This window comes from Anopheles nili, chromosome 3 (assembly GCF_943737925.1).
Source record: "Anopheles nili chromosome 3, idAnoNiliSN_F5_01, whole genome shotgun sequence".
Taxonomy (NCBI): domain Eukaryota; kingdom Metazoa; phylum Arthropoda; class Insecta; order Diptera; family Culicidae; genus Anopheles; species Anopheles nili.
In genome coordinates this window covers 18,340,157-18,355,410 of record NC_071292.1, presented here as the reverse complement: position 1 = coordinate 18,355,410, position 15,254 = coordinate 18,340,157, and the positions used below count along the sequence as shown (strand labels likewise).

Genomic DNA, 15,254 nt, shown 5'->3' with positions numbered 1-15,254 from the left:
CAGGATGTTGAGGGGTTGTAGCAAAAAAAAAACGCACGCACGCACGCACGCATCTTCCTTCTCACTCGCACCTCACCACTGACAGACGCTGCTCACTCGCTCGTGGAGGGGTTGAAAATGCTTCTCCTCCATTTTGAACTCGCATCCCCACGTGTGGTGACCGCGCGCTCTCTCTCTCTCTCTCTCTCTCTCTCTCTCTCTCTCTCTCTCTTTCTCGGGTGGTGTGTGCGCTCATGAATGGGTGTGCGTGTGTGTCTCCGATTTTCGCGACGTCGTCGTCGTCGCCCGTCCGTCCCGTCCGTCCACCAGAGGGTTGAAAGTGTGCTTTTTTATGCTTCCTACCATGCTCACCTGCACCGAGTTTAGCTTCTTCGTGCTCACCAAAGAGCACACCAGATGAGGTGATGCTCGCGCGCGCCACCGAAGGAAGCTGTCGCTGACAATCGTCCAGTTCGGTTGTGGTGCCGTGCATGCTGGTATATCGCTTGTTACATCCCGAGCAAGGATCCACCGGAAGGACGTTTTGTGCAGCTCGAACGGGTCCCCAATCCGCCAGGGACGAGAGCGATGAAAGCGATGTGTAGTGCGTGTGCGAAAATTAGTGCTGATTTGTTATCCCAGACGTTACATTGTGTGGTGCATCGAACGAAGTAGGCTTTGCGGTTGATTTTTTTGTTCAGTCGCACATTTCATAGGCTCCGTGACATGGGGGAAAAACAAAAGAAAAACCCACCTGAGGTCCTGGGTTCGGCGAAAAAAAAAACCTGCAAATCGATGCCCGTGGCGCAAAGCGCGAATCTTTCGCACGGGGTCGCCGTCTGTGATCTTGCTCTGACCTCGGCCACCGTGATGAGCGAGTGAGAAAAGCAAGAAAGGGAAAGAGAGATGGAAAAAGGAGAGAGAGAGAGAGAGACTGCACGCATCCCGGGTACAGTTATCAGAAGAATCTCACCCACCAAAGGGGGCCCGATCTCAGGAGGCAGCTCTCGTGCGAGTTGCGTGTGCTCCCTCTCGGGCACGCTTCCTTGGCATCCTGGCGGAGCAAAGGAAAAACCTGTGACGCTGACGGGTGTCGCGGATGTGTGCGTGTGTGTTTACGCGTGCTGCTGGAAGGATGCTTGCGCACGGTTGCCTATCGTGCCTTCGTCAGGACCTCTTTTGCAGAAACCGGAATCTCTGGGTCCTGGAGCAGGGATTTTTTTTCTGGTTGCTCCCGGTCGTGATGTGCGTGTGTTGGTGTAGATCAGGGACGGTGCGGGCACCGTGGCACCGTGTGTCGCACGCATCCTTTTGCTAAGCACAATCTGATCCGTTGCCGAAAGCATGATGAATTTATTTGCACGTCACCGTCGTTAGGGTGGAATCGCACGAGGACGATGGCCGAGCACCATTTAACGCGTCCGCGGAATGTGAGGGATGGTTTTTTTTGCTTATTTTCGTTACATCTCGTTCGGTCTCTTCGGGAAGGGGCGAGAAATATTTTTAATAATTGACCTGGCGCGCTCCCAACGCGAGGTTTGCTTTGGTCGCAATCTTTGGGAGTAATATATATTTGGAACGGCCTTCGAGCGAAAGGAGCACAGTTGCTGGTTTTATTGCGATGTTGCCCGGTTGATGGAACCGGGAGAAGCATTTAGACGTGGAAGGATGGGGTGTGCCAACATTCTTACATGTTTCCATCATCCGGGCGCATGGTTGGATTGATTTCGCACATTTGTTTCCACCGATTATTGCGATACTGTGATGTACGGAATTGATATTTACAGTCAACTTGTGAAGCAATAACAAGGAACTCGTATGTACTTTAAATGACTAGTATCATAATCCCCTTTTATTTCTAACGTTTCCTATAAATCCAATAAAGTATTTATTCTTTTTAATGTTTCAAAAAAATAATAAAAGGCTAATAAGTACAAAAGCAGCAGCGAAACGCAATCAAAACCATACGACAATCATTCGAAAATTCAGCAACAGGCAAAGGGAACAAAAAATACGATTTCTCGGGAGACTCGATTCCAGTGGCCCGAGTCACCCGCAAGAACAACTATTCGTACGCGCTATTATTAGCCGTCGGGGAATGTGTCGTGCACGAGAGTGTAAGAATAGGATGTGGTTTGGATAAAAAAGCAAAAAAAAAAAGAAAAATCTGATCCACCATTTTCACGACACCCCCTACTCGTCAATTCCCACCCCCTCCCTTCTCATCTCCTTCGTGCGGGTGTTTATTTTGGATGATCGGCAAATACAAACTGAACCTTCGGTTTCATCTCAGATTCGCATCGATCAAGGACGATTTAGTCTATTTGATGGTTTTAGAAGTAAATTATTCTACCCTGTTTCTTCGGGAGTGTATTTAAGGGCGTTTATATTAAATCCTCTACCTGTCACTGATCTGTCCAATCGAGATAAATCAAATTCCAGGATAAATTGATGCCATCCCCTTTTCCGGTTCGAGTTGCATAAAACTAATAATCTCCACAATCAAAGGCAAAAAAGTGCATCCATTTAGTCACCGTTGAGCTGAGCTGGAGACTCGTTATCCGTCTTATCACTCGCCCACCAACGCCTTCCTCCATCCGCTTAATTACTCACCCCTCGCCCTTTCCCGAAGCGAGCGTGAAGCATTACAGCTGCACTGCTAAATGTGACGACGCTCTCATGACGTTCGCATAGACCGTCACCGGGCGTGAACTGCCCCGATTGAGATCAATTGTAATTGGCAAGCATTTGGAAACGTCGCTGTCGCGCGATTTGCATACAGCATCGCTGCCATGATCGCGCTACGATCGACGATCGCAAACGGAATGAGAGAGAGAGAGAGAGCGAAAGAGACCGAAAGCTGGCGCACGTTGACGGCAAAGACGCGCGCCTGTCAACACCGCCAACGCGGCATCGCAATCGCAGCGCGGATAATTATCGACCCGCGGATGACGACGACGACGACGGCGGCGGTCTGGTGTCGTCATCGATGCCTTCGTTGAGTCGCCTCTAGTGCCGTGACGCACGGTATCTAATGTCGCTGATAGTGCATCCATCGCGTGCGGCATATGCGGCACATGCACACAAGCGCAGGCATCGCACCGCCCCATCGTGTTTGTCGCCGCGGGCGTATATTTTTGGCCACGCCGCGTTCGCGAACACAACCGTTTCGCGAACACAACCACTGCAACCGATGCCGTCGTCGTCGTCGTCGTCGTCGTCGACGATGGTGGGGCACAGCTATCGGTTGGTTAGTGTTTTAGTGTCGCACCGAGCGGCGGGTACGCGTGTGCCTTGCTTTTGTCACCGGGCGCTACCTTTAACGGGCGGTAGTGTACACAGCGGTTTTCCCGTTTAGTGTCTCGAATTCTGCGATCCATCCTGCGCGAGCTACGTGTTGCACGCAACTGCCGGTGGTTTCCTTTTTCGAACGTGGCATACCTGCACGTGTGTTTCGCTGTCACGCCATCCGGTTTGTCCTTTTAAGCGAACTAACGAACTAACGGGTTAAGTGCAAGGGAAGTCGTTTCACACCCCCACCCATCCGCAAGCCATCCCAGCGCGTTGGTAATTATTTAGTATTCACCTCACGAGCGCCGACCGTAAACGGGGCAATTGGTTTTTTTTTCGTTCGTTTCAACCACTCGCGCAGTCACTCGCGGTTGGTGACGATTGGTGCGAGAACAGCTGTGTCGAACGGTCGAGGGTGGTGAGCGCCTTTCGAAAAGTAAACAAGTTTCTTATCCATCCACCCTCACCGCCCCCCACCCCACCCCCCACTCGCACCCTTTCTACGGTGGTCGAGTGCGTACTTATCGCACTAAACACTCCCACTCGATCGTGGTAGTAACCCTTCTGGTGGGTGGGGTGCTTAGTTTGTTTGTTGCTATTATTATTACTATTATTATTATTCAACTCCCTCCCCCGCTCCCTCCCCCCCCCCGTGTAAGAAGGGGGAGGCTTAGTATAATGCATCGACGGTGGTTCATTCAACGTGCTATAATTGAATCGGTACCGAAACTTTGCCATAGCAGCCATTGGCTTTCGGTGGTTTTTTCTTCTTCTTCTCTTTCTTCCTCTTCGCATCCCCTCCCAAGGGATGAGGGTGGGATTTGGGTGGGGTGGCGTGCGTGCGTGGTATGTTTTGAAACGGGCCCGCAGCATGGTGTTGGTAATGGTTCCGCCGGTATCGCAGTACCATATGGTATGCTCGTTGACTACCCAGTCAACATCCCCCAGCCAACCCTGCTTTTAGTGGCCATTTGGTGGTGTTAGTGTACCGCCGGTTTCCACACCGGTACGGCGCGATGGCGTTTTATTACTCGCGGCTTGTGACGCGGCTAACGGGCGGGCAGCGGAATTGATAGAAATTGGTACATTGTGGCGGGCTGGGAATCAAGAAGCAAGCAAACCCACCGTCGAACGTTTACTGGTGCGGGGTGAAGAATCGAAGGAAGGTGGTGACCCCCGCGGCAATGGGGTGGGGGTGTTGGATGGATACAATCTCCTCTAGCCCTTGCGCCGGTTTGGTTACATTTGATAATCGCTCGGGCTTAGGTTGTATTTTACACTCATTAGCTGGGCACAAGCGGTCTGGCTTTCGCCCCACGCCCCTGATAAGGCGTCCCAAGTGGATTCAAGTGGTTGATAAAAGCGTTCGCTGTCTCGGGGCTCGTTGGTTGTAATGTTGGTGAAGAATAGACAGGCACACGTTCAGGCGTGACATTTACGGTGGACCGATTGTTTTCTCGTAAAAGCGCGTTCAAGCTTCGAGAAAATCTCTCATTAATCGATGTAACATGGTAGTGTTTCCCATTGCAGTGTTCCAGCGGATTAGTTCCTGCAGTGATATTCGCTAGCCAGGTGGAAAGTGGACACAACAGCTTGAACGGGTAATAATCGGAACATGCAACCTCGTTTGATCTCACGCTCGAGAGTGATAATTAAAGAAGTGCAAGAAAGCATGCCGTTAAGGTGTTGAATGTATTAAGCAAAATGCTCGGTATCGGTCAAAGAAAACCCCACCCGTAGGTTGCAACGTTCTTTCGCGTTTATTCCCGTGCCAGCGTGGAGCAGAACATCGGTGTGACCACTGAGTGACGATGATGGAACGTTAGAAAAAGGTGGGAAGACGCCCGTGTGCGCGCGTGTGTGTGTGCGGTGGGGCTAAAAAGGCCACTTTCCCGGAGGGTTGGGGGCAGAACCGACCGGATGACCAGCCTATCGAAGCGGAAGCCGACACGACAAGCATCGTCGGGAATGAGCCAGCCTTAATCGGTGGGCGTCTCAAGTGGTGAAGGAGCAAGCGGGTGTGCGAAGAAAGAGTAAATAAAAATAAAATATCCTGATTGAAGATATTTCCACCCACGCCGTTCCCGTGGCAAGGAGACGTTTTCATTACATCAAAGCCATTGCGGGATCTGTGCGAGGTAAAAAGGAGGAAGAAAAATAACGTGGGTGCAAAAGAAAGCTTCAACGAGCGAGTGTGGCGTGTCTGTGTGTGTGTACATAATGCATCCGGTGGGTAAAGGTGCTACTGGTACTGCTGCAAGGGGCTCGACGGGAATGATGGTTATGGTGCTTGCGATAGTACTACCGGTGGAGGCGCAACTGCTTGGGCAATGGTGCCGATAAGGGCCGGAACAGTGCATCCTGACGTGAGCCCCGGGATTGAGGCGAGACAGATGATCTGGCGAGTGTGAAGCATCAGGCATCGGTAGTGCACGATTGGCGAAAGGCTGCTCCCGGTTGGAGTGTTGTGGAGAAGGTCATCCCTTTGTCAGTGTACCCGCGCGAGAGGGAGATAAGTGCTAAAGAAAAAAAAAAGGTGCAAAAAAGTAAAGGCGATAGAGCACAGAAAGAAAGAGATAGCGCTCTCGTGTCTGGACGTGTCGTCTTTTTTTTTGCACCCTCCGTGGGGATATCAGTGGAGTGTATGTGCTAGTGTGGGTGAGCAAAATGGGCAACTACTGTAGTTCCGGCCAGACGAAAAAGGACAAGGACAATGTCTCGGAAAAGTCCGAAGAGTAAGTATTGTTTAAAAAAAAGCGTACTTGGGGCAGGGCAGAGAGGATCGATGGACTGGAGAAAAATTCAACAAACAAACAGCCAATCTAGAGGCTATTGCAAATGCAACCGACTATGTGACGTTAGCATAATTCATTGTATAATTATCTTGATCGTGAAATTAAAATATAATAAGATTGCCAAGCTATCGTGTTCAGTAGAGAACATTTTTTCCTCTTCGAAAGCCGAATAAAAATTCCCAAAACGTGTCAGACAGCATGCTTTCCGCAACGTCTAACGGAAGCGATTGGTAACAGGCGCACTCTAATCTAATCCAGAGTGCCCGGAACTGTCGATAAGAAATTACCGGAATTGAGGCAATACTGAATACTAATGCGTTCCGTGTGGTTGTTTGCCTTTCTCACATGGGACGAGCCACCCGTACGTCCATCCAATCCCGTTTCCGGCGCTTGTGTCGGGGTCTATCGATCCGTTCACGCCACCACGCCCGGCACCGTGGCGGGATACACTATCGGAAAATTTAATTTTATGCCCCATAATAACCGTATTTGCCCGAGCATGGGCGATGATTTACGTGCCGATACCGCGGGCGGGGATGCTTCTTGTGTGGCGATAAGCACCGGTGTAGCAACATGTGGTTTCGCTGTGGCCCCTCGATGACGGCACCTTTCAGCACGGGTATCCTTGCGGGTTGGTAATCCCCCCCCCTTTATGCCTGCTCGATGCTGACGGGTTTCGCACGGCAAGAAGTTGCAGCATAGAAAGTAACTTTTCTCGATGGGTCGAGCCCGTGGAAGGGCGAGAGTTTCGAGGGGTTCACCATTGTTGGGTGGTTGGCTGGTGACAAAGCTTCCGTGGCTGGGTGGGCTTAAAATAGACTGAAATTAATCAATAGGTTCAGCATAATTGAAGATGTTTTGTGACAGTTTGCTTTGCCGTTAGCAAGGTCTCATTATGATAATTGAAAGGCTTAAAATATACTGAATTGAGATCAAAACTTTGTGGAGAGAAACACGAAAGTTGGATTTTTTCCTGATACTTTCTACACATCAATTCTTTGGCCTATCGTTTCGAGGTCTTTATTCGTGTGAAATATTGCTGTTTAATTCTTTACGAATAAAGTTGATAATTTGAAAACATAGTTGTTAAAATCAAATTCATCACATTGTTTCAAGTTTAGAGTTTAATCTGTTGTTCTGAGAGAAAAAAAATGGTATAAGTTCAGCATCGTCATCGTGTTAGCTAAACGGAATGGAGGCGCATGGTGTTTCATTAAAATATTCTTTTGTCGGTAACGAACGAATTGCAACACAAATTTTATTAGCTACAAGGGTTATAAATCATAATTTTTTAATATTTAAGCTAATTGTTATATGATGTCAGCTGAAAAAAAAATAAAATAAAAATTACGCATCTGCATCGTGTTAGATGTGTGGAATGGAGACGCATGGTGTTTCATAAAAGTGTAGATTTTTCGGAAAAAATACGCTGCAAAAAAGAGTTTCGGGCAGTTGCAGAGGATCTAGTTTGAAAAGAAAAACAAAGCTTTCGTGGATCGCTGCTCCCAGACCATGGTTTTCTCAACTAGTATCAGAATAGTTTATCATTAACCGTGATGGAGACGCATGGTGCCGCACGTGGGCGTATGCGTTGTGGATTTATTATTGATGCACGTCTGTTGGCACATGCATCAACTGCGCGTTGTTTACGTTGGCTAGCTCTTTTGGAGGGCACCCTCGAGTGGCCACTAATTTTGACGTCAACCCTCACTAAGCACACAATATTGAGCTTGCGTAGCCTCGGTTCCTTCATGCGTTCGAGGCCACCATGTGTGGTATGGTAGATTTATTTTTGTTTGCGCGTACCATTAATCACAATCGCCATACGTTGCAGCAAGTGTACCTCTTTGACCGAGATAGTTTGAACCGACGTGGCTAAAACTTTGAATCTTGTTTTTGTTTTTTCAGATCGCCTTCCTACCAACCGGCGGATAAGGACAAGAACAAATCGAACGATGTGAAGGAAGCACCTCTAGCGGCCCCGGAGGTAACATCGGATGCATCCGGTACGGGACAAATATCCAACAGCTCGAACGCAACCAACGGCTGCAACTCGTCCAATGTGGCCGGAGGCGCAGGCGTGGAAGGTGCCCGGGTGCTGCCGAAAGCGCTCCAGAACGTGCAATCGATGACGTTGTCGGGTAAGATAAATAATCAATTACAGCTCGAGGGCTAACCGCCACCCAGAAAGGTGCGCTATTCTCAATGGGCCGCTAATGGTGTGCAGAGCGGATGTGATGGAAAATCAATTAATACCAACCCGTTTCTTTGTCGCTCACGTTCGTTTTTGTTCGGCCCAAACATGAACGCGGGTTTTAAACTGCATCATGCCACGTAGCTGCACCACTCTCTTTTGCCGCGGGCTCGTGTCGAAGATAGTAATTTTCCAATCGCCAATCAACTAACCTATCAATCACAATTTGTCGCCTTGTTCCACAGATTCCATCACCAACAGCCCGATGACCGCAACGCCACCATGTGATATACCGCTAGTGCATCAGAACTTACCGCAAAACCTGACACCGCTGTATGGGAAACCGACAACCAACAGGCGAACGGACAAGTACAAAAAGATCGTACTCTACATACTGGCTGCGGATGATGGTAAGGCTCGAAACGATTACAGTGTGTGCCATTTATCCAAAAGTGTAGGAAACAAGTTATAACATTCTTTTGAATCTAGCTAATTTTCTTAAATTTTGTGAATCTATAGGATAAATTGAAAACTTTTTGAAGTTTTGTTGGTTGTATATATTTACAGCAAAATTATCGAAAAAAAAATGTCAAGACGCTGTGCATTAGTTTCAATTGCACAGAGTTATTAGTTTAGTGTGCAATCAACTAACTTTGAAGAGTGCATTAAGTTAACTGGGTAGGATACCTTTAATTCGTTCACTAATTTAACCACTAACGTTAATGCTTTTGCGCTTCACTGTAATGATAGCAATATTGCAGGTACCATGTTGCACGTTTCGGGTGAAACGAGTTCCTGGTACGAAGAGTGGATGGTTGCATATTGGCAGCGAACATATTGTGAAGCAGCAGCGTCAGTGCTAGAATATGGTTCCGAACCGGCTGATTGAGCCATGTCCTGACCTGACCTATTTTTATCCCAATTGGTTCCTGTTTCCACCCGCCAGGCAGCATGCTCTATCACTGAGGTGGATGGGACTCGCTCGTTCGCTAGATTTGATTCCCTCATGTCAATTACGGGTACCGATTTGTGCCAGTTAGTTTATTTTTATTTTTACTGGAACTTGCCTCGTGGTACGCTACGATGCGCTTGCATGCGACTGGGCCAAATGAACGATATCCTCCGGTGATCGAATTGACCCTTTCCGGTTCCGTGAATGTGTGCGTTGGTTTGAAGGGGCTTCGAAAGAAGTCCAAACGCCCACTATGGTTAGGGATGTGCAATGCAATTGATTTGTGGATTACTACATTTGCTGATTCCTCGTTTCGCAGGCTTCCAAACGGAGAAAGCGATGCTGCGTGAGGTGTTTAAGGGGTTGAACCAGAAATGCCAGAGCCGCGGGTTTGAGCTGCATGTGGCCGATCTGCACGTGCTGCAGCCAAAGGGTAACAGCCTGGATGTGAAAAAGTGGTTCAAAGGGCCGCTCGAGGCACAGGGTGGGCACGATCTCGCCGCCAACTGTTTGGCGGAGATAGCGCGCCAATCGTGTGACTCGTACCTTATCCCGGTGCTGTTCCTCGGTGGTACGCTTGGAGATCCGTTGCTTCCGCTGACGATCGAAAGCCAGGACTTTGTGGCGGCCCTGCAGATGGCCGAGCGAAACCCGTCGGAGCGGGCGATCCTGGAGAAGTGGTACGTGCTTGATGACAAATCGCAACCCGCGTGCTACCGACTAAATGCCACAGCTGCCCCGGTAAGTGGAAAGTAGAACGGATGGAATATGCCGATAAGTTTAGTTGTCAATTTCCTTAATTTAAATTCGAATGATTTCATTACAGCCAATGAGCTCGGAGGAATCGCAGCAAGAGCTGGCCCAGTTGTTGCAGACATTGGTTGACATTTTCTCGAAGGAGCTACGAGATTCCTACTTAACCACCGTTGTCGAACAGGTGAGCATAGAGGGTTGGGCTGTATTCGAGTATGTGTACATTTAAAACAAAGTAAGGCGCGATTAAAGCTTTTTTGTGTAAGAAATAACTAGGATACCGTGTTTTAAAGTAACGTAAAACCATACTAACCGTCATATCCAGTGTAGAGAAAGGTAAAATGTTTCTTTTATAGTTTGTTGCCTGTAAAATGGGATAATATCGGTTATTTAATGCTCAACGGAGATGGAATGATTTCCTCTTCGTTCGAAGCCGTTTAATTTTGCTTGATTTGTTAGCGCCATCTATCGGGCAGTAGCTACAATGCTTCTGGTTATCAAATATGAAACACGTTTCCAACACGTACTTGTGCTCCGTTTGTGCTATTTTTAAACAAAATTACAATTTAAATCAATTCAACTTTATTCATAAAAAAAATCATTATCATCAATTATACTTATCAATATTTTTTTTTTCTTACAGGAAATAAACAACACAGTCCTAATTAGCCAAGAGCTTTCGAAGCGTTGCATCTGGATACAAAGTGCTGTAGCCGCACCGAAGTCCGAAGGGTTGTCTTCAGCGGAAGCGGAAATGGGACGACGCTTGACCAACATCCAGAACGACCTGAAGGTAATCCGTGCCATGGGACACATGTTTGTGTGCTTTTCATTCTCTACCAGTGGCTCAAACTCGTTCGTTTTACATCCATCCTTAGAACCAACTGTCCGAAAAGCACATCATCCGCATCCCGGCCAACATCGCCCAGCAGCAGCAAGAACAGTTCGGCACTCTGCTCGATGCCTGTCTGTCCCAAGAGATCGATTCCGTCATCGATGAGCATGTCAGCAAGTACTCGATACCGCACTGCACGTATGGAGTCGACCGACGTCTACTAAGCGAACTGGAGGAGGTGAATCGTCATTCCCGCGTGTTGAACGAGAACTGCGCCAACTTTAGCTCGACGGACCGGGTGCGGGAGTATCTGTCGTCGGCGCGGGGTAAACCGTTGGTAGTGTATGGCAAGACTGGCGCTGGAAAGAGTGTCTTTATGGCGAAATTGTCCCAGAATCTGCATACCTGGCTGCCGGAATCCCACCTTGTGATGAGGTAGAGTTTTGAGGAGATCAGTCAGATAACCGGAAAGGGCCGATTATTTCACTGTGTGTTGTATATTCTTCCAGATACGCCAACCTTACGATGCAAAGCTCCGATGTCACCGCTCTGCTGGGCTCCATAACGGAACAGATATCAGTATTAGTGAAAGGAGTGCCGACTCGCTGCCAGCATGTAAGCTACGGTGGAGGCCGCGATATTTCAATCGAACCATTTTCCTTTTAAATCTTGTACATTTGTCCTTTTGCAGACAATTTCATCATACGCCAGTGCACTGAAATCGTTGCTAGAGAGCTCGAAGCAGCAGATTACCATCCTCATCGATTCGGTTGATGCACTACGTGACGTTGAGGACCTCGAGTGGCTGCCAGTTGCGTTGCTGGATAACGTTAAGCTCGTCCTGACCGTTAGCTCGGGTGGTACCGGGCAAGACCTCGCCAGTCAGCAGGGTCCTGAGAGTCAGGTGTTACAGCGTTTGCGTGAGCGAATTGGTGATGACGGTTGCTTCCTGTACTTGACGCCATTCACGCAGGAGCAATGGGAAGATGTGCTCTGTTTCGGTGGAGGTGATATTTATGCCGCCAACGGGGCATTGCAGCTGCCGGAATGTTGGAAAAAGACGGACGAAAAAATATCGATTCAGGCGAAGGTTGGTGTTTCTCGTTTTTGCAGATTTTGGAAGTTATCTTCATGCTTTTTTTTCATGGTTTTTTAGATTCTCTGGTGGCTCGGGTGGTTGGGCATCACCAATCTTTCCGATACATCCGTCTCGCACATCAGTGAGCGTGTGTTTGAAATTCTGGAGGAGAAGTTTACTGCCGCTATCGTGAAGCTGATAGTATCGCTACTGCTAGCATCGCGCGAGGGTCTACTGGAGACGGAGATCATTACACTTATTAGAAACTCGAACTTAGTCAACGGTACGCGACGCTGCAACACAAGCGTTTGCATTTGAAAATATCGTTCTTCATGTTTCTCTACCTAATGGGTTTTATCTTGACCCAACTACAGGTTCAACAACAAAACTGTGGACGCACTTCTGCTGGAAGATGGGACCACTCTTGCTGCACAACAAAAACATCGTCGTTGTCGACAGGACGCTGCGACAGGTCGCGGAAAAGCGGTACGAAGCCGACATCAAGCAGGCTCATCGGATTTTGCACGACTACTACGAGACGCAACCGAGCGTGTACCCAGACAAGAAGGGCAAAGAGAAAAGGTATTCTATTACTCGGTATGCGATCTCATGAGTAAACCTGTCAGCTTATGTCGTTTTTTCGCCTTCTATTGCGCAGTTTTAACTATAGGAAATTCGTGGAGCTACCCTACCATGCGTACAAGCTCGATGCACCGGCGGCCGAGAGCTCGTTCTCTAACTCTCCGTACCTGACCGATCTAGCCTGGTTGCAAGACAAACTGATCGCTTCCGGATGTGTTCATATTTTAAACGATATCTGTCTAGTAGATGGCGCCACCATCGCCGGCACGCACGTGGCGCTGCTGAAATCGTTCGTGGAGGCGCATTTCAAGGCACTCAACTACGACGGCCATCAGCTGTTTTCGCTGCTTCGCACGGTTCTGGTGGCTGAGCGGCAGCGCGTAGATTCACCGTACGCAGGCAATGCCGTTGTTAGCCAGTGGTTGGACACGATTGATCACAGCACCGTGCCGTACCTGGAGAAGGTGGTGCTGGATGATGCTGCAGGTGAAGTGATGGAACCGACCGATAGCAAGCCGGCCAATGTTGGGTTCGATCTCATCATGAACCTGAGCATCGACGGGTACTTCGTTATATCACTCAGCACGGATCGGGAAGAGATCTGCGTTTGGGATGTCGCGAAGTAAGTGATGAGTGAGGCGTGTTTTCTATTCCGTTTGGTTGATTAACTCTTGATTCCGTACAGGTGTCGAAAGGTGCGCACTCTCACCGGTGTACCGCAACCGTCCGCTATCTGTCCGGTGGGCGAACATGGAGTCGCGGTTCTGTGCCGGCGAGAGATTCGCATCATTGATCTGAACGAGGGCAAGTTCCGTGTGACGCTGAAGGGTGTGATGAATCAGAAAATGCCGTACTTTGGGCTGCACGACCCGTCACATCTCGTGTGCTTGTCACGTAACCGCATGTACGTTAATCTGATGAACATCGAGTCGGGTGATTGCGTTACCACCTTCAAAGCGGGTGAAGATCGGTTCTTAAACTCGCTGCTGGTGTCGGGAGATGGAAGGTAGCTATATACGATGAAAATTGTCCTGTGTATCCTTAATTTACGTGGCTTTATTCTGGATCTCGTCGTAGAATCCTTGTTTGTGGTGATGAAACGCAGAAACCCTTCCCACTGCTAGTGTGGCACCTTTCGCAGAAGAAGCTGCTGTACGATCTGCGTATACCACATCACGATTTTATTACCTCGCTGTCCGCCATCACGCACGAAGGCTCGTACGTGTGCGTGGTAGCGAAGGAACTGGCCGAACCGAGCCCTAACTTCATCGTGGTGTACGATCTGCAGAGTGGCACACTGTTTAAGAAGTGGAAACCGTCCTGCAACACCGTCTCGCTGGCCATCTCCCAAACGAACACGTGCGTTATTGCGGGATTGGAAGACGCACGGATACTAATCTGGGATCTGGTGACTGGTAAGACATTAGACATGGAACCGGAACGTTTACTGAGAGAATTAATGGTTTGTGCTCATTCTAGGCAACTGCCGGAGCACGCTGGTCGGTCATAGTGCTCCAGTGACGCTGCTAAAGCTGGATCCTACGGGCAAGATCCTGCTCTCGACCGACAAGGAGGGTCGCGATCTGTCCATCCGGTTGTGGCAGCTTGACAGTGGAAATCTGCTGGCAGTTTACACACCTGAGGAGCGCATAACCACGTGCGAGATTCTGAGCGGTGGTACGTTCCTGGCGTTGGCGCTCGAGAACCACAGCAATCTCATCACGCTAAAGATGCGTTCTGGAACCGGTGACGCGGACGCGAATCACTCGGCCGTGGTGTACGGTAATGCCGAGAACGATGGTAAGCAATTCGATTTGAAGCAGTAAGCAGCGAACGTGGATAAAGATCCGGTGCATGAATCTCGCGAAAACGTTGCTTGAAGGTAGCGAGCCGACTGTGTTCATGGCGGCGGTAGAATGGCACAAGGGTTGCAAGCATGCGCAAAGGGAAGCTGCACAAAATGACACAAATAGAAACAGGCAACAGGCCGTTCGTTACATTCGCATTGCAATAGAACTGATCGGGTGAAATGTTGGAGCCCATTCCTCGAAGGACACTCATCGTCGGAGTGTGTCGGATAGTCAATGAAGTATAACAATTGAACTCCTTTTTGGGGCAAGCGGTTTTCTCGGTAAGCATAATTGAAGCACATTAAAAGTCCTCACACACAAAAACAAAACACGCTGTATGTAAAATTGCTTCGTGGAAAAAAAAAGCACCCGTACTTCACCCAAAGCCATACTGATAAGCGCACTCTAGCAATCTGTCTCCCGTTGGCAACGTAAATTCGAACTAAATATTAAAGTGAAGCGAATGCGTAAAACGTGTTTTAAATGGTAGGTAAGGCGCTGGCACGATGAACGATGGAATGGGTCGCTGAATATGAGCATTGTGAACTGAGTGGATAGCGCAAAGTTTGGAATAGTGCTAAGGCCACTGGTGCTGCTACCAGCTGCTTGCGTTCCCGTGTTAGGGTTCACGTTTTATGTATAAAGTCTATTTATCACTGCTACACCGGATCGTTCAGGAATGCAGCTCGTGCTTGATCAGCCATGATCGTACGAAAGTCATCGCATGAAATACCGCTAATATACATTACATTTATCATACCAAGCTAACGGATCGAAGAACCGAAGCAATCGAATTAGAGTTTTACCTAGGATTTCGTTTTATGTAGGTTCTATCAAAGTCAACCCAGCAAGTTTATCAAGTTTTGTTGCTTAATTGTGATCGATTTTAATTGTTATGGTTGACTTTTTTGTTGCTATTTAGACATGAAAAAAAAAACAATCTGT

At 48.5% G+C, this 15,254-nt stretch overlaps 1 protein-coding gene across 1 annotated transcript; it reads left to right on the top strand.

The window, feature by feature from the left end:
• The first annotated feature begins 5,900 nt into the window (after positions 1-5,900).
• Positions 5,901-14,285, top strand: LOC128725698 (uncharacterized). The gene is made up of 15 exons (XM_053819463.1): positions 5,901-6,005; positions 7,974-8,206; positions 8,505-8,669; positions 9,531-9,952; positions 10,038-10,148; positions 10,608-10,757; positions 10,843-11,234; positions 11,309-11,414; positions 11,491-11,889; positions 11,956-12,160; positions 12,252-12,459; positions 12,536-13,081; positions 13,145-13,465; positions 13,537-13,874; positions 13,939-14,285. Exons 1-15 carry the CDS (start codon positions 5,938-5,940, stop codon positions 14,283-14,285), a joined length of 4,011 nt encoding a protein of 1,336 aa, XP_053675438.1. The 5' UTR covers positions 5,901-5,937.
• Positions 14,286-15,254: the final 969 nt, after the last annotated feature.

Excerpts from the sequence above, each read along its gene's own strand:
- LOC128725698 (XM_053819463.1), top strand. The coding sequence starts at position 5,938 with ATGGGCAACTACTGTAGTTCCGGCCAGACGAAAAAGGACAAGGACAAT. Across the intron at positions 9,953-10,037 it reads TAAATGCCACAGCTGCCCCG|CCAATGAGCTCGGAGGAATC; the intron begins GTAAGTGGAAAG and ends ATTTCATTACAG. Across the intron at positions 10,758-10,842 it reads ACATCCAGAACGACCTGAAG|AACCAACTGTCCGAAAAGCA; the intron begins GTAATCCGTGCC and ends ATCCATCCTTAG.